The sequence below is a fragment of the Rhinolophus sinicus genome, chromosome 16 (genome assembly GCF_057876585.1).
Source record: "Rhinolophus sinicus isolate RSI-liver-muscle chromosome 16, RSI-T2T, whole genome shotgun sequence".
NCBI lineage: Eukaryota > Metazoa > Chordata > Mammalia > Chiroptera > Rhinolophidae > Rhinolophus > Rhinolophus sinicus.
The window spans coordinates 5063852-5081057 of NC_142516.1; the positions used below are offsets into that span (position 1 = coordinate 5063852).

At 55.4% G+C, this 17206-nt stretch overlaps 1 protein-coding gene across 1 annotated transcript; it reads right to left on the minus strand.

Moving 5' to 3' along the window:
* Nucleotides 1–1967: 1967 nt before the first annotated feature.
* Nucleotides 1968–16557, minus strand: PRDM12 (PR/SET domain 12). The gene is made up of 5 exons (XM_074331185.2): nucleotides 16093–16557; nucleotides 14150–14340; nucleotides 12584–12739; nucleotides 4930–5041; nucleotides 1968–3616 (listed from the first exon to the last, which is right to left on the minus strand). Exons 1-5 carry the CDS (start codon nucleotides 16313–16315, stop codon nucleotides 3201–3203), a joined length of 1098 nt encoding a protein of 365 aa, XP_074187286.1. The 5' UTR covers nucleotides 16316–16557; the 3' UTR covers nucleotides 1968–3200.
* Between the last annotated feature and the right edge of the window lie 649 nt (nucleotides 16558–17206).

Genomic DNA, 17206 nt, shown 5'->3' on the forward strand with positions numbered 1-17206 from the left:
CAATCTCCATACAGTAGCCGGAGGGAGCTTTTAAAAACAGATCAATTTAAACCCCTTTCCTACTTAGAAGGCTTCTGGCAGCTTTCCTTTACATTAAGAATAAAATCCAAACTCATCATTGCAGCCCCATCCTGACTCTGACCTCACTCACCTCCTAACCTGGTCCTTACTAATTATGCTGCTGCCAGAAGCGCTGGTCTCCTCCTGGTTCCACACACACCAACTTCGTCACCACCCCAGGATCTGTGCACTTTTTGGCACTCTATGCAATGAATTCTCTTCTCCCAGGTCCTTGTATGGCGGGTTGCTGCTTTTTACTCTGACTAAATATCACCTTCTCAAATATCACCTTCTCCAAGAAGCCTTCCCTTAACACCTTATCTGCAATAACCTTCAGCCTCACAATCCGGACAACTATCCACCTGCCCTAATCACCCCACGGCCAGGTACCAGAAAGCTAGGGACAGCACCAATGCGTCAAAGCCCACTGGAATTCAAACTAGCCAATCCCAAACCTGCCCACCCCACCTGCCCATTTCTTCCTGTGGAAACCGTAGTAAAGTCTCTTTCCCACATTTCCCCTTTGCTCCCTCTGCCTCCTGACTGACCCTAGTTCTTCCCCATGTGGCCCTGCGTGGTGAGTTGTGCCTCTCGTTTCTAGGGAATTGTGAGTATAGCAAATTCTTCAGGACCACGGTTCCTATCTGCTCATACTTGTATCTCCAGCGAGGGGGCGGGACACTTCCATAGGAGCCGGTCAGCAGCAGCAGGCTTATCAGATGCATTTTAGTCTGCATTTACAGCCTGCTGCCACCAGATGGGTTCTGGAGACTGGCTTGTGGCCCCTGTGATCTTAGCCGGGACTTCACAGAACAGAACTACCGATGCAGAGCAATTCAGAGTTTTATCACCGGCCACCCGAGGTCTCCGCAGACCCTTCTTTAGGAATCCAGCATTACTGGCTGGGAGGCATGGCATCTGGGCCAGCAGGGTATTGGGTTTCAGGACAGATAGCTTTGGTCATGGGCACAAGAGGCCTGGGTAGGGGCTGCACTGGGGGGAAGGGTAATACCAGGGGCCACCAGAGGCATCAGAAACCTAGTGGTGAGGTATCGAAGGAGAGGCAAGGTCTGTGACGGGAGGAGGGGGAGGAGTACCAAGGGTGACTTCTCCCACGACCCTAGGAAGGAAACCCCAGATGGGACCTGCAAATGGACACATTTGGTGTACATCTGTGCCCATGCCCTCACCTGTCAAGGTGCAGGACCAGTCTCTCAAAGTACAGAGGTCTTTGGGAGTACACACCTGAAACTCCAAAGGAGATGGACTGTGTGTTCAAGTGTACACTCCAATGACTGCAGGTGTGTGTGCTCAGGTGAGGATGGAGGGACAGGTGTGCCTGAGGTCGCCAGTGGGCTGGATGGGGGACACCCTCAAGGCCAGCATGTGCTGGAGCACAGGTGTGAATCCACACTCCCCAGTGTGACACCGCCTCCTGGAGGGAGGAGCCAGGGCCTGCACTGATGGCCCCACTGCTCTTTGATCCTCCTCAAGGAGGGTCTAAAATGGGTGCCCAGAGCATTTAGAAATTCTAGGTATTGGAAATTCTAAGGGCACATGGTGGCCATCTTATCCTGCCCCCACTGGCTGCTTGAATTCCTTCAAGCTGCCCATGGAAATGAGAAAAAAAGTAAGTAAAAATTTGGGGGGTGCTGTGATAAAGAGGGATGCTGATATTGGAGAGTCAGCTAGAAAGCAAAAGGAATCAGCCCAGCCTCTTCCGAGGTTTCTGGTTGCTTTGCTCCGTGGCCATCTCTTTGGGAGCTGACACCCACGTTGTGACAGAAAGAACTGTCCTTACAGATGGCACAACCAGTAAGCGTAACAACCCCTCCCGCCCCCTCTCCGGCTCCTAGGCACTTCCCACGTTTCCTTTCCATAGAGACAAAAGTGTCGACCCATTCAGATTCTAAGTGATAAATGGTCCAAGTAATTTTTATTTTAGAATACAAGAAAGGTACAAATGTATTTACAGTTATACATATATAATCAAATAATATATATCACAGTTTTGTAAATATCATTTTAGATAAATATTTACAAAGTTAAAGTGACAATTTTTTTGGAAGCAGAACACAGTTTCTTGAAAACTCTATACATTTTATACTTTTAATATTATTATAGTTTCTTTAGCTTACAAAACGCCCTACGGAACTGCAAGGTGGGAGAGATGACACCAGAGGGCGCCCAGGGCTGGAGCTTGGAGAAACTTGGAAAGGAGCAGGGAGAACGTAGGAGAGCAGGGCGGAACGCCCCACCCCCAATCGCGCACAGCCCGGAAGTGCTTTCCCAGCAGACAAGTTAGTCTGGCCCTCCTCTTGCTGGAGCGTGGTGTGGACACGCAGGGAAATTTACCCTTCCCAAGCATGATGTCAGAGCAGAGCCCAAGGGGAGGAGGCCTAGGTCCAATTCTCTCTTTTGCAGATGGGGAAAGGGAAAACTGAGACCCAAAGAGGGGCAAGGCTTTGCCTGGGGTCCCACAGTGGATTCCCGTTTTGCCTTCACTCTCAACTGCCTCAAGCAACCGCAGGGAGCCGGGTTGGGAGGGGGGAGGAAGGTGGCCTGAAGGAGAGAAGCCCCACGCCCCTCCCCACAAGGCAGCACAGGTTTTTCCGGGCCTCTTCAGGCTGCCCCAGAGCCCGTCAGCCCCGAAGTTCGTGTCTGTGCAGGACACCAGTTCCAAAAGACAGAGGAGGAGACAGATGGGCGCGCGCCAAGCCACCGGGGGCAACGAGGTCGCCCTCCCTCCATTCCCAACGCGCAGCTCTCCGTGAGGGAGGGAGCAGTCTCCTTCGCAGTTGAGGGTGCTGAGACTTCCAGTCCCCTGCCCTGCCGCCCCCAAGGGGAATGCCAACTTGGGCGGCCATCTCGACAGCAGGAGGGGGACTCGGAGATTAGGCTGGTTAAGGGGACCCCAAAAAGAGGCGAGCAACTGCAACCATCTGGGTGGCCCGGGAAAGAAAACGTCATTCCTAGTGTCCTCATCTGCGAAATTGGGCAAAGAGTATACGCCTGGGGGTCACTCCTGGGGCGCGCGCGGCCCTGAGGTCTAATCCGAAGAGAGCGCGGCCAGGAACCACGGCACTGAGGACAGGGAGGCGGGGTCGCACGCGGGCAGGGGTGCTCGGCAGGCGCCGCACTCACAGCACCATGGCCGGCAGGTGGTGCGCGGCGGCAGCGGCGGCGGCAGCGGCGGCGAGCGCGGGTGCGTGTGCGTGCGGCGCGGGCAGTGCGGGCGAGTGCGCCTGCAGCGCGGCGCTGGGAGGCCGGTGGCGCGCGCTCTTCTGGTGGGCGCGCAGGCCGGCCAGCTGCGAGTAGGCGCTCTGGCACACTTGGCACTTGTAGGGGCGCTCGCCCGTGTGCAGGCGCACGTGGTTGCGCAGCGTGGATGACTGGCTGAAGCGGCGGTTACAGAAGCGGCACACGAAGGGCTTGTCCAGCGTATGGATGCGCATGTGAGAGCGCAGGTTGCTGCGCGAGTTGAAACCACGGTGGCATATGACGCAGCGCATGCGGCCCGCAGGACCCGCTGCGGAGTCTGTGGGGTGGAAGTCCTCTGGCCACGAGGGCGGGACGGAGGACGGAGAGTGGGGCGAAGGGTAGACAGGAAGGTGGGAGAGAGCAGCCCTGTTAGAATCATGCTGCTGTTGCCTGGCACCCCGGCATCCCCCCCACCCCATGCGATCCTCAGAGGGTCCCATCCGCCTCTGATCAATGGACGGTTCCCAGGCAACTGATGCAGGGCGCTGACTGGGTGATGGGAACGGCAGCAAGGGCCCTGGCTGGACTCCAGACGATGATGTGAGACCTCGGAGACTTAGAGACTTAGCCTCACTAAACCTCAACTTTCTCATCTGTAAAATGGGAGCCTACTACGACCTCAAGGGACTCTACAGGACTACTGGAGATGATCACACAAAGCTGACATCTATTGAAGGTTACTGTGTGCTGAACACTTCGCTTGCCTTAGCCCATGGATGGTTAGTGCCTGCTTCATAGCAGCCTTCCATAAGTAGAACTATTATAACCCCTCCCCCATCAGAAAACTTCTTTCATTTATTCATCCCACAAATATTTACTGAGTGCCTACTGCAGATCAAGGAACTGCACCTCACCTTCTTCACCCCTGAAATGGAGGTAATAATAGCATCACCTCCATAAGCCTGCTGTAAGGATCAGAGAAATTACTGATTGTAAACATCGGCTGCAAAGCAAGGCTCTGTAAGCAATAATCCATGAACCTCAAGTCCATCCTCTAAAATTAAGGGTAATTAAATTTCAGAAGGGTTTTCCCAGGACCCAAGTGGGGCGATTCCCGTACAAGGTTTAGCCCAATACCTGGCACAAAATAGGTCCTAAGCAAATGATCTCTGGCATGATCAGCGTCCCCCCAACACACATGCTGGCAAGGTTTACACTGAGTGCCTACTCTGTGCCAGGCCAGGCACCAGAGACAGGGCAGGGGAAGGCAGAGTGTCAGAACTGGAAGGGAGTTTAGAGATCATCTTACCCAACCTCTTTCCCTTAAAAATAGGGAAACTGAGTCACGGAGCCATTCTCAAGATTGCCCAGCAGGCCTGGAACTCAATCCAGGCTCCCACAGCCTGGCCCCTTGCTCATCCTGCCTCTCGGATGTACCACCACCATTTGCCCCTAGTCTGTTCTGGCCAGAAAACAGGAGAACTGCCTTCCACCCATTCCTGGACTACAGTGGTGGCTCCAAAGGCATCAGCAGAAGGTTCCATGTGCTCAGTGGTGCTGGAGGTTGAGCCAGGGTCCCTGGAGGCCAAGAGCCTTCCTGCTCCCCCACCACCTACACACTGGGTTCCATGGGTCCTTTGTCCTCATGGCCCCATGGAGAATACCTACCATGCTTGTTCTTTTTCTGCTCCTCCTCCAGCCCAGGCACGCCGGGGATGCCCAGGAAGGTGTTGTGCGAGTTCCCGTACCACACCAGCAGCTCCTGGTCTGGAGGGACCATCTGCAAGGAAGGAGGAGACGGGAGGTCAGGGAGGCAGCAGGGTGGGGGTGGGCTGGGGTAAGAGGTAGGGCTCTGGGCACATCCCCTCACAGCCAGGCGGTGGCTGTCCTGGTGCCTGCCGTGGAGATGTGGCTCCCATCTCAGCCCTGGGAAAGCCACCTTGGGTCCGTTTCCGCCAAGCCGGCCAAGCTGCGCGATCACAGGAGATGCTCTGGTCCCCTCTCCCTGCCCAGGATTCTTGCCATCTCCATCCTAGCTCTGCTACTGGGAACAGAGCTGCCTCCTGGCCATGCAAGTGCTCCCAAGCTGACAACAACAGAACAGAAGCCTTGCAACAAGCAGAAGTAACAGGAGACCAAAAGCTAGAAAACTCATTTCTTACCGAGGGGTACGAGCGTCAGCCAGCCCTGAGGCTGCTCCCAAGGGGCATGGGCACCGTATGGTACTTGGTTGCACCCTGCCTGATAATGTTTTGAAAACAGCTCTCATCCAAAGCACCCACAAGGCGGCACCACATCACACGTACTGCTCTCCCATCACAGGGCTCTCGGCATGACCCATGCACGTGGAAAGTGCTAGAAAGGAGCACTCAGGTTGATGAATGCCTCCACCTCAGAAATACCGGGGCACGCAGCCTTAAGAATCCATTTTGCTATGTCCGAGGTTTCTGGCAGAGCGCTCCACAAATGGTGACAGGGCTCTGCTCCCAGGGGAGGACCCGCCCCAGGAAAATGGCGAAGGCCATCGGGAAGGAGGATTTGCAATGACGATTCAGGGGGCCTGAGGAAGGCCTGCTCCTGAGGTGGGGTTGACTATATTCCACACCCTGGGAACCCCAAAGGGCTCCCTAGGCCTTTGGTGAAAGCCAGTTAGCCCTGCCAAGTGGGGAACCCTCAGGCCCCAGCAAGCTAGAGTAAATGAGAGAGGGGACAGCCCATCACCGTCCCGAGGCCTGGACCCCACAAGAGCTGGCTTTGGCACCCATCCTGGGGGTCACTCTGATCTGCCCAGAGAAAGAAAGCTGGACACCCACGGGCAGCAGCTGGTTTGTTTTCCTGGTGGATCCTCCTTTAGTGAAGCACAAAAGATCACATGGGGTTCCATCTAGGGGTGTCTGAAATCCCACCAGCACAGGACCTTCCTTTGGTCTCCGGGGTCAGAGAGGCTCCGCCCCTTCCATTTAGTTCTGGCCCCCGACCCCCACCGTACTCAGAAACTTCTGTTCACCACACCTTTCTTCCTCTGGTCAGAGCCAGGAAGACACTCAGACCATCAGAGCCAGCTCAGCTCCCTGAAAGGAGAGGCAGGGTGGGAACAGGAACAAGCGAGGGGGCCTACATGACCGAGATCCTCCTCAACCAGGGGTCACCGTGCCCCGTCTCCACAAGCCACACAGTCCACGGGGCATCACATCAAGCCCCAGGGTCAGGGAGTGATGAGAAGCCAGGCAGAGGGCGCTGCGCCAGCTCAGACTGACAGCTTGAATAGGGAAAACCAAGCGCAGTCTCTGAACCCAAGGAAAATTAGGCAGTGCCTCAAAGAAAGCCGGCACCACAGTGAAAGCCCTCGAGGCGTCTCTGGTCATTCACTGTCCTGGCCACTGTCCCGGAGGGCAGCAGGTCAGAGCTGGAGGCCCTTCTGGAAAAGGGGCAATGAGGAGAGAGGTTTCGTGAGCCCCTTAGAAAAGAGCAGATGGAACTAAAATAGTTCAGATAAATTCATCAGGAAGCAAGCCACTCTCCGAGAGACAGTGCAAATGGGTCCTCCGCCATTGGGTCTCTGGGTGAACTTAGGCAGTCACTTGCCTCAAATGAGGGGTTTGGAAGTCCCCGAGGTCCCCCAACTCTAAGACTCTGATTGTAAGTCACCTCCAACATTGGCCCAGCCCCTGGCTTCAATTCTCAGATGAAACCAGACTTTATCTATCATGGTTCTAAAGCAACCAGCCCATCAGACAGTCTGAACGTGCCCCTCCCTTCAGGAGACAGTACTGCAGAGGGTTCCAGCTCAGGCCCTGCTGGCGCCCACTCAGACTCCCCACCTGCTGAGCATATGGGCAAGTTGTCTCATGGCCCTGGGATCCGTTTCCTCAACCAGAAAGGAGGGACAGCACCATTTCTCTGGCCCCCCTCACTGGGTGCCTGTCGGGGTTCAGTGGAACTAAGCACACAGAGCTCTTTGCAGGACTGATACACAGAAGAGCTTGTTAGGATTTTCCCCCGCTCGCTAACCTCTCAGAGAAGCTGGCGGCCATTGCTGCTGCATCGAGCCCCGCAGGCAGCCCACAGAGCCTGCAGTGTGGCGTGGGGCTGCTGGCACCGGGAAAGCCCAAAGTGACCGGCAGCGCTGTCTTCACTGTCCGACAAGAGCCAGCATGTCCCAAAGACACCAGCCCCACACGGAGGCCACAGCTTCCCAATCCCATCTCCCCCTGGAGAGCACAGATGCGGAGTCAGCAAACCCGCGGCTGACATTACCCTGAGCTGCCTCTCCACCTCCAGATGCGAGGTCTGGGAATTCAAATACCTGAGTCAACACCGGCCTTTTAATTTTAATTGACAATAACAATCATCATTAAATATAAAATACGTATAACAACAACAAAACTGGGGATGATGAATGAGAGGCCAAGGATGTGTGGGACTGCACAGAATCTGAATATTGCTCTTCAAAATGCTGACTGGGAATATTCCTTTTTAACTAAGAGCATCAGGATTGACTGTTTCAATATAATGGTGAGTCATTTATTTACTAACATTTTTTGATATGGACTAAAATTAATTTTACTAATTAAATAAAAAAAATAAAAGTGATGCGGACACATGGACAAAAATGTGAATATGTAAATAAAAGCGTGTGTAATGAAAAGTAACTCTCTCCCACTCTGGATACCCAGCCACGGTGGCCGGTTTTCTGCGTGTCTTTCCCCAAGAGGGTTTGTCATTTTGAGACTATTAAAACTGTTGATTTAAGGTTCGTGGGGAGCAACATGACGGCAGAGTGACTTCCATTTTCTACATGATGCATCTGATTTTTTAAAAAATAATGAGCACGTCACTTTTATAAAAAATATTTTTTAAAGAGGAAATCTATTAAGAAGAACCTACTGGAATTGAGAATGACACATATCCTCAGACAGTGAGAAGCTACCAGCTTTCAAGGCAGCACCTGGGAAAGCAGCATCACCGCACAGAGGCTGCGAATTGGAGTCTCTCTGCCCTTCAAAACCCTGGGAAGCCAGTGGCAGCCACTGACCCAGAACTCTGGTTTCTGCCTGCTCCGGGGCACCCCTCATGCAACCACCTGGGGAACAGGACCGGGAGGCTGGGGGAGAATAGGCAGCCTGCTCCCTCAGATCCTGGAACTATTATCTGGAGGCCCCCAGGGTCCCACCAGCCCCACCGCCTAAGAGCAGAAACCGGCCCCAGCCCCTGCAGGCCTGTCTCTTTACAGCCCCACTAGCGCTACTTTTTACGGCCAACACTCCAGCCTGGTCCGGCCAGGGCTCTCCACTGCAGCTCAGAGAATCAGAATCAGCTGTCCATTCACTTTTCTGGAGAGCAGGGACTGACTCAGGACATGCAGTAAACCAAGCAATTCCCAAAGAAACTGAGTCCCGTACCCTAAAATCCACATCACCACGATTTGGGGGGAATATCAGGACCCAAGTCTTTCGTTGGCAAATTACATCAACTCTGAACTCAGGCATCTTTACCTTCCCTACCAGCCCACAAGTTTTGTCCTGCCCCATTTCTGAATTTCTATTATAAATTGAAATGATGGGGTTTTGAACTTGTTTTCCTAGTCTAAATTCCCGTCACACTATTGAACATGCCCCCAGGAGGCTCTGCTGCCCTCCCTGTCCCTTGGCGGTACAGAAGCCGTAGTATAGAAAGATCTGAGTCATCTGGACAAATATCAATTTCCACTGTACCACAGATGTCCCGACACACCAATTAATAGAGTTCCAGCAAATAGATATTGGCCAGGGAGGCCCCACGGCACGGCGACCATGGGGTTACACAGGCCTGGATTCAAATCACAGCTCAGCAACCTCCCAGGATCTCCCTGAACCCTAGTTTCAGGGTCATGAAAATGCGGAGAGAGAGAGAGCACCTCACAGGGCCGAGAGGATTCTAATTCTAAAAAGTTGCTAAGACCCTCAGCAGGTGCTCACCTGGTAAACGCTCCCTGAAGGCAGTGTTATTAATAAGCAGAGCATTTTAATTGCATCCTCTGATGAGCAAGGTCAAAGGAAAATGTGCTTGTCCTCACAGAGCCAAGAAAAGGAGAGCGAGTGCTGCGGACTCCAAGAAAAAAAAAAAAAAAAAGACCTCAACTGCCTGAAACGAGAAGGAAAGCAGCGAAAAGCAAAAGCCCACATTGCAGGGCACAGTACTTTCCTAAAAAATAAAGAGGGGAAAGACTGGGAATTTTCCTCCCCGTTCCCAAAGCCAAAACTTTCATGACTTATTCCTACATCCCTTTCTTGTGCTGAGTTTTGGAGTCAAACGTCTTGCCTCCTGGGGAGCTGCTTTTGTTTTCTTGGGAGAACTGGGTCTATGTGTTCCCCTTTCCAACCAGCCCCCATCACCTGCAGAAAGAATTATTCATTCAACCTTCTGCGCCCACTTGCTAGAAGTGTCGTTTTAGGCACCCGAGGTTGTAGTAAATTCTTCCTGACTAGAGTAAGCAGGGAGGGTGCCCAGGGATGACAGTCTGGCCTGGGGATTGTCCACTGATGGGCTGGCCTTGAGAACCCCACTGCCCCTGTCTCCGTTTGCAGGGCTGTCATTTTGTCATTGTGGGAACAGCAATAGTATATTTCACTTATCTAGTAAAGACGTTCCCATGTTTTCGGCAAATAATGGGTTACTGTTATGAAATATAAATAGTTCTGAAAGTGACAGGAAGATTAAAACAACAGGTCACGCCACGGCCCCTCTCCTTGACTAACTCTCCCACACGCATACAACAGACCGATGTATTCCAGAGGCATCTTGGGGGTGGCCTGGGGGCAGCAATTTCTTCTGGCCAAAACTAGAAGGGCCTCGTGAGCTCTGGCCTCAGCCCTGCGGCATGGTGGCCACACAGGTCAACACATTTAGTCTAGTAGGTGAAATGTGACATTGCCACAGTTTGAGAAAATTGCCACTACAAAAAAAGTGCCCAACTCACTTATTAAAAATAAAATGGGTGATATTTTGTGTTTCTTTGTCTCTCTCTCACATACTCCTTTCTCTGCAGGCTTGCTAACTCTGTAAAAACATTAATGGCCAAATTGGTGCTGTCTACCTATCAATATATGATAAAATTTCTTCCCCCCATCTTCTCTTATCAACTTAAATTCCTGATCCAAAATAGATGACTTTTTAAAAATCTTATGGGGTGGCCGGTTAGCTCAGTTGGTTAGAGCACGATGCTCCTAACACCAGGGTTGCCGGTTCGATCCCCGCATGGGCCACTGTGAGCTGCGCCCTCCACAACTAGATTGAAACAACTACTTGACTTGGAGCTGATGGGTCCTGGAAATACATACTTAAAAATAAATAAAAGTTTAAAAATTAAAAAAAAAATCTTATAAACCCAGGTCCCTCCTTGGAGGTCCTCTTCGGCCACCTTGCCCTCTGAGTCTGAATTTCTGTCCAAATGTCTATTACTGTTTCCTGACACTATTCAGCTTTCAGCCAGCATGATGAGCGCGTGATGAGAGATGGTGCGCAGTGAGGTGAGACTCAGTCCCGCGTGTGCCTCAGCCGGGAGCCCTCCTGCTAGAATCATGCAGGCATTCCTAGTCTGTCTCCTGTGTGTGCGCCAGCGGGGGACAGAGGACGGATGGTGTGAGTGTGTGGCCCCCAGCTGGCTCGTCTCTATCAGGAAGGCTGGGCAGCAGCATACACATGTGAGGATGTGTGCGAGACGGTGAGAAGGGCCGAGGCTCCGGGAGGATGCACTCTGTTAGAGACGGGCTTCAGCCACACCTGAGGCTGATGCCAGGATGTCGGGTGGGGAACCCTTGCTCCCACAGGCTGACGGCCCAGCTAGATCACAGGAACCATCTCTGTGCTGGGCCTGAGCCACCTTCAGTCCTACCATCACATTGCCTCAAGCTGTACTTCCTCCCTGGAACCCCAATCCAGAAATGCCTACGTTTCCTTACCCTCCACTTCCTGGTCCTCCCAGGGTCCCCGTGCCCCCCCCCCCCCCCCCCCCCCCGCCCCAAGCTGGCCACACCAGGACCCAGGCAAAGGCCATTCTGGGGCTCATTCCTAGGAGAGTCCCTGGGGCCTGGTTATTCAGGGACAACAGGACCTCAGCCCCAGAAGCCACCAGGCTCTGTGCCCTCGGGGCTTTGGAAAGATTTGGGGTTCTGAGTCGCAGGGAGAAAATGGAGCATGGACTAAAAGGAAGTCGTTCTCCGACTCTCAGGAGGCTCCTTCAGACCACCTGAAAAACTCAGCCAAGCCCAGCCCCACCCCAAGAGGCACTGCGCTGCTCCCCACCAGTAAGCGGTGCATGAGGTCCAGACAAGTGTGGGGAGAAGAGCCCCACCATCCTTGCAGTGCGCTCACCAACAACCTGCCATGGGGAGGCAGCAGGCAGCTTGCCTCCTCCTGGGCCAGACGCTAAGCAAATTTCCTGCTGTCAGGGAAGGGACCCTGTCAGGGGAGGTCCCAACAGGGTAGCCCCCTCCTTGGCTACCACTTCAGCTCCCATCAGCTCCTCCCCAAACAGCGAGCCTGTGCCTCTGCCCAAGCACCGCCACCCCTGCCGGAACACCTCCTTCTCCCGTCCTCCAGCCTTCCCGGCCCTGAGTCTGGCGTAGCTCCCTGCCACCCGCCCACGGGACGTGATAGTTATCTGCCTGCTCTCTCTCCCTTTCTCTCTTCTCTGAGAAGCTTCACCCAGCATGGCGTTAGTGTTCGCATTGCTCCCGATGCCACGTGGGACCTCCTGAGTCTGCCTGCCACCAAGGCTGAGTTTCCTTGTCTGCAAACTGTAGCTAAGGGCAGGACACTCCCTCGTGGATTACATGCGTGGGGATTAAATAGGATAATGCATATACACCCTCTAGGAGAAACCTGACACCATGAGCGACCAGGATGTGACAACAGACTAGAACCATGGTCCACATGTCAGCGGTGCCTCACGCATGCGGAAGGAGGGACAATGCACAGCTAAAATGGTGCAGACACAACGCCCCGTCTCCCACTCAAATGTGTTCCCTGGGCTGCCTGCCGGTGTCTTCTCCTCGGTACCTCCATAGCCTCCGAAGCCCAGGACAGCCTCAGCAGGTGCCCAGGGATCTCACTGCTGAGAGGCTCACGACACTGACAGTGGCATAAAGTCAAAAGTTCTGTCCTTCCTGATCTACAGCAGAAAGCCTTCCCAGAGGCCACGCTCCTGAAGACCACGATGCATGGGCCTCAGCCCCGCAGCCCGGGCAGGGCCAGCTGGGCTGGTGTCAATGTGCCTCCTCCCAGCCCAGTGCCCGGATGCAGCGGCCCCCACTGCCCCCTACACAACAGCGCCCACACTCACCTCGATGGCCTTGTAGAAGATGCTGGTGCCAATCTGGACGACCTCCAGGTTCTGCTCCTGCTCGTTACGTGCACACTTGATATAGGTCATCCAGCTTCGGTGGTCCTCCTGGCTGGCATCAATAAAGTAGCGCACTGTGCCATCCTCATTGAACACCTGGGTGCGGGTGAATCAGGGACCAGGTGAGGCAGGGCTTTGTCAGGTGTGCCACCTGGGGCCTGGCCCAGGTCCCATGCCGGGCACATCCACGTACACTCGCTCTATCCTCACGACAGCCCCAGGAAGTGGCCACAGCGCTGATCATCTCGGCTTTCCAGCTGAGGGAAAGGAGGCCCAGAGCGGCACAGTGGCTCGCCTGAGGCCAGCCGGCTAGACGCGGCCAACAGGGAGTCATGTCCTCCCCACCCCCAGAAGAAAAGGGGCTCCGAGGGATCACTGACCAGACAAAAAGGCATCCAGATAGCTCTCTGGGGAGTTGCCTGGCCAGATACAGACGGGACACAGGAACCTGGAGACATAAGGCTGGCTCACTGTGGCACCTGGCTTGGTTCAAGCCCCTTCCTGGGCGCTGCCAAGGATATTCATAGGTCAAACTGGACCCCAACTTCCTAACCCAGCAACAAGTGGAGAAAGTAACCACTGGCCCAGACCTCCAGGGAGGGAGGGGATGAAGTTAGGAGCCGTCTCTGGGCCACCCGCCTGTTCCCTGCCTCCCATTCCTGTGACCAGGTGCAGTATTGGTCATATTAAGCTCCTCCAGTGTCTGCCAAATGGGAGCCGTGGTGGGAGCCTTCTGAGCAGAGGGAAAAAGAGATTAGGGAGACGGTACCCTAGTTTGGCCTCTGCCAGGTGCAAGCCCCAAAAGGAGGAAGTGCTTTGAGAGTGGCTTTGTCCTAAGGGGGGTCCTCCGTGGCATCTGGCACTGTTTGGGGGAAGGAAGATCAAAAGGCCTGGGATGGAAGCCTCTCTGAGCTTCAATTCCCTGCTGTAAAATGGGCGTAATAACTCATGGGGCTGCTGAGATATTCTGGAGGAATGCAGGCCCCAACTCAGAAAGCTGACTTGGTGCCAGTCCGTCAATGAGCATTTCCAATGTCATTGTCCTGTCAAGGTGAAGTGGACTCCCAAAAGGCACAGACCCTCTGGGTTCTCCATTCCAGCCACCCCATTCCCAGACCAGGGCTGGCTTTGAGGGGCTTTCCATGTTGCTTCAGGAATGTGGGAAAGAATGCAGGTGGCTGGGAGACGGCTCCCAGCACTTGTGGGACCCTGGGCAAGCGGCACGGCCTCTCTGGATCTCAGTGCCCTTCTCTGTGAAATGAAACCAACAAAAGTCGTGCTTCCTAGTTGGCCAGAGGAAAGAGGATCCGTTTTCTGAATGAAGCCTTTGGGGGAGAGTGTTGGGGCAAGTTGGGAAGGAACCTCCAGGGATCCAGCAGCACAGGGTCCTGCCTTGGGGAGCGGCAGGGCCAGAGTGGCCAAAGCTGCCAGCAAGGGCAGAAGTGGAAGTGGAGCAGCAGCAGGAGGAAGCCAGGCCCCACCCGTGCCCCCCCCACCCTGGCCTACCTCCCACATGAGGTTGTTGTTCTTGCAGATGTCTACATGTTCCGGGGCGATGACTCGGCCAGTGAAAGGGCCCATCTCGGTGCCCGCCTTGATCCACGTCTTGGAGAAGATGCCGAGGCCCTCGCCGGGGATGGAACTCTGCGCGATAATCACCTCGGCCGGCAGCACCAGGCTGGAGAGCTTCTGCACCTCTGTGGCCGTGGGGCGGGGGCACTGGGTCAGAGCCTGAGGACCCAGCCCATCCTGCCCGGCCCACCAATCCCAAGCCCGCCCCAGAGTGACTCCGCAGAAGTCACTCCGGGTGTTTGTGGGGGAGTGGAGGGTATGGAGGCTCAGTCACCAGGGTTCTGTTTGTAACCCGGTGCTTTGGGGGTATCATTTGTAGGAGTTCTTTTTTTTTCTTCAGTTTTTCCACGAATTCTCAAAGCACCCACAATTTCTCCTGCCTTCCACCACAGAAAAGTTTAAGAACTACTGACCTAACCACAGTGAGTAGTTTTACAAATGGGTAAACTTAGGCCAGCTCCCACGAGGAGGTGATGACCAAACCGACACCCGGTCCAATCCTGTCCTGGGGTCTTCTGTTGGTCACTCGCGGAGCTCACTGCGCATCCCGGCAGGAAGCACAGGGCACCATCGAAGGACCCTGGACACCGTCAGGGGCTCTGACTCCTTTTGGGGTGCTGAACGCCCCGCTCCAGGGGCAGGTTGGCAGTGCTGGGAACAGACCTGGGACTGCGACGCCACGGAGGCTCAAAAGCAACCCGAGCAGCACTGGGCCAGATTCTGAGCTCTCTGTGTGACCACAGGCGTGTCTGGGCCCCTCTGTGCACCCAGGATCCGGGTGCCATGAAGGGCGGTGCCGGGACCCAGGCAAGTCCTGAAGTCGCCTCTCTGGGCAGGGAAGAACGGAAGCAGCCCAGAACCCCTGGGGGTCCCCCTGTTGGACCTGGCAGCTGGGGTGGGAGCGGTGAGGCGCACAGGGGCGGCCTCCATGTCTTACAAGGTTCCCCTCTAAGCTACCTGGGAAAATACCCTGCGAGCGGGCCAGCTGAAAGGGGGGGTTAAACGGTGTCCATTGCGGAGAGGCTGGCAATTTGTCACGCTGTTAAAGTGATCGCATTCATTCGGCTCCATTCGAAAGAAATTGCTAATTCTAAATTCATTAGCCCTGGAAGAATGCTGTAGCAGTAAATTGTAGCTCAATGCGGAGGGGACTTGTTTAAAAGGGGCCGAGGAATTCCCCTTACAAAAAGGGGGGATTAGATGGTTGACATAGCGTGAATGGAAGTGGAATTAGTCTGCACGGTAAATTAAGAGAGGAACAGAAATCGAAAAGGGGGAAGAGAGGACGACGCGCAGAGATGCCAGTGCCGGGGGAAAGATATTGTTTGCTGGTTGATGAATGAGGAATAAGAACTTGAGACATCTTAAAGAAAAGAAACTTTTTTTGCTCTTTCTCTCCCTCACTCTCTCCGAGGCTTTCTCTCCCGCCTGCCCGCCCTCCACCCCCTCTCCAGCCCCCGCTGCCTTTTAAAGTTCTTGGTTTAAGTGGGAACTTTCGCGGGTCAAGCCCAAGTTAACTAAATGAATTTAAAACCCCTTCTTTTTGAGTCAACTGCTATTACACGCCTAGTAAGGCTTTAAATGCCGGAACCGGCCTGCTCAAAGAGGTGAGGGGCGGGCAGGGCAGCGCGGGTTCTGTGAGCCGGCGCCCTGGGCACCGCGATCCTTCTCCAAGCCGCGGGGTGCAGAGCTGTTCTCCACCCGGTCCTGATTCGGCTTACGGGAAACTGAGGCACACAGGGCATCTAGAACGCCCAGGCTGGCGCACGACCAGCTTCAGCGCCCCGTGTCCCCGCTGTGGTGGGAGCATCCCCCGGGCAGGGAATTAAGGGCCGCCGGGAGGAATGGACGCGACCGGCCTCGACGGCACAACTCACCGCCAGAGAAGGACTGAGCCAGGACCTCGGCGGTGAAGGCTGTTTTGGGGCTGGCGTGGTGGTTCTTGTCCTCGAAGAGCTGCTCACCCAGCACGTTGCGCCAGCGCCCGTACAGGAAGCTGTGCAGGATGTCGGAGGTGATGACCTCGGCCAGCGCCAGCCCCGGCGCCTTCAGCCCGGTCTTGAGCACCAGGGCTTCAGCCGGGAGCACGGAGCCCATCATGGGCGGCCCGGGGCTCGCCGGCGCCGGGGGACGGACGGCCGGGCAGACGTGGGGATGTGGCGGGAGACAGGGGAGCAGAGGAGCGAGAGAAGAGGGCTGTGATGGAGGAAAAGGAAGAGGAGAGGGGGAGGACGAGGATGCAGGAGGGAGTGGGAGGAAAGTGATCGAGGGGGAGCGAGGCGCAGAGGAAGAGAGATGGAAAAGGCAGCAGAGATGGCAGAGGCAGCGCGGAGGGCGGCAGAGAAGGGGCTGGAGGTGGAGGCGGGTGCGGGTGCGGGGGTGCGGGGTGGGTGGGAGGTGGGTGGCTGCAGAGAAACTGCGGCCACAAGGGGCTCTCGGACGCGCGCTTGCCTGTCGCACACCCAGCCCGGACGGTCTTCCCCTTGGCAAAATCTCAGCGCTTTTATAGGAGCCTCAGTGACCCTCCTAATTGGTTATTAATGACGCCCTGACGTCGGAGGACAGACTTGTTGTACCCAGCCGGGCTCCAGGAGCCTGAGCCACCAGAGCCCCCCTTCCCTCCTCCCGCCCCTACCGGCCCTTCCTCCCCCCCTTCCTCTTCCTCCTCCTCTCCCCGTGGGAAGCGCAAGGCAGGGAGGGAGGCTCAGCCCGCGGCGAGGAGAGGAGGGGAGGGGGCAGGGGAGGGGGCGCAGCGAGGCTCGCTCGGACTCCAGGGACGGACTGGGCAGGAGAAGACGCTGGCCTCGGCCCCCAGGCCCCGGCTCACCTACTGTCCCAGGCCGGATCTGCGCTCCTCAGCCTGTCCCGGACCGTCCCAAAGCTCCTTTCCCTGGGCAGGCCCTGGACTCTCCGGGGCTCCCAGAGCCGGACTGTGGTTGTCCCTCTAGCACCCTCAGGCCCCGCGCGGGCCGCGCTCATCTCCTCCGCAAA

What these genes read in the sequence shown, in the direction of transcription:
- PRDM12 (XM_074331185.2), bottom strand. Translation starts at nt 16,315, where the DNA reads ATGATGGGCTCCGTGCTCCCGGCTGAAGCCCTGGTGCTCAAGACCGGG. An exon ending in ACAACAACCTCATGTGGGAG is followed by an intron (nt 12,740 to 14,149) that starts GTAGGCCAGGGT and finishes ACCCGCACCCAG; the next exon opens with GTGTTCAATGAGGATGGCAC. An exon ending in GCAGAAAAAGAACAAGCATG is followed by an intron (nt 3,617 to 4,929) that starts GTAGGTATTCTC and finishes CCTCGTGGCCAG; the next exon opens with AGGACTTCCACCCCACAGAC.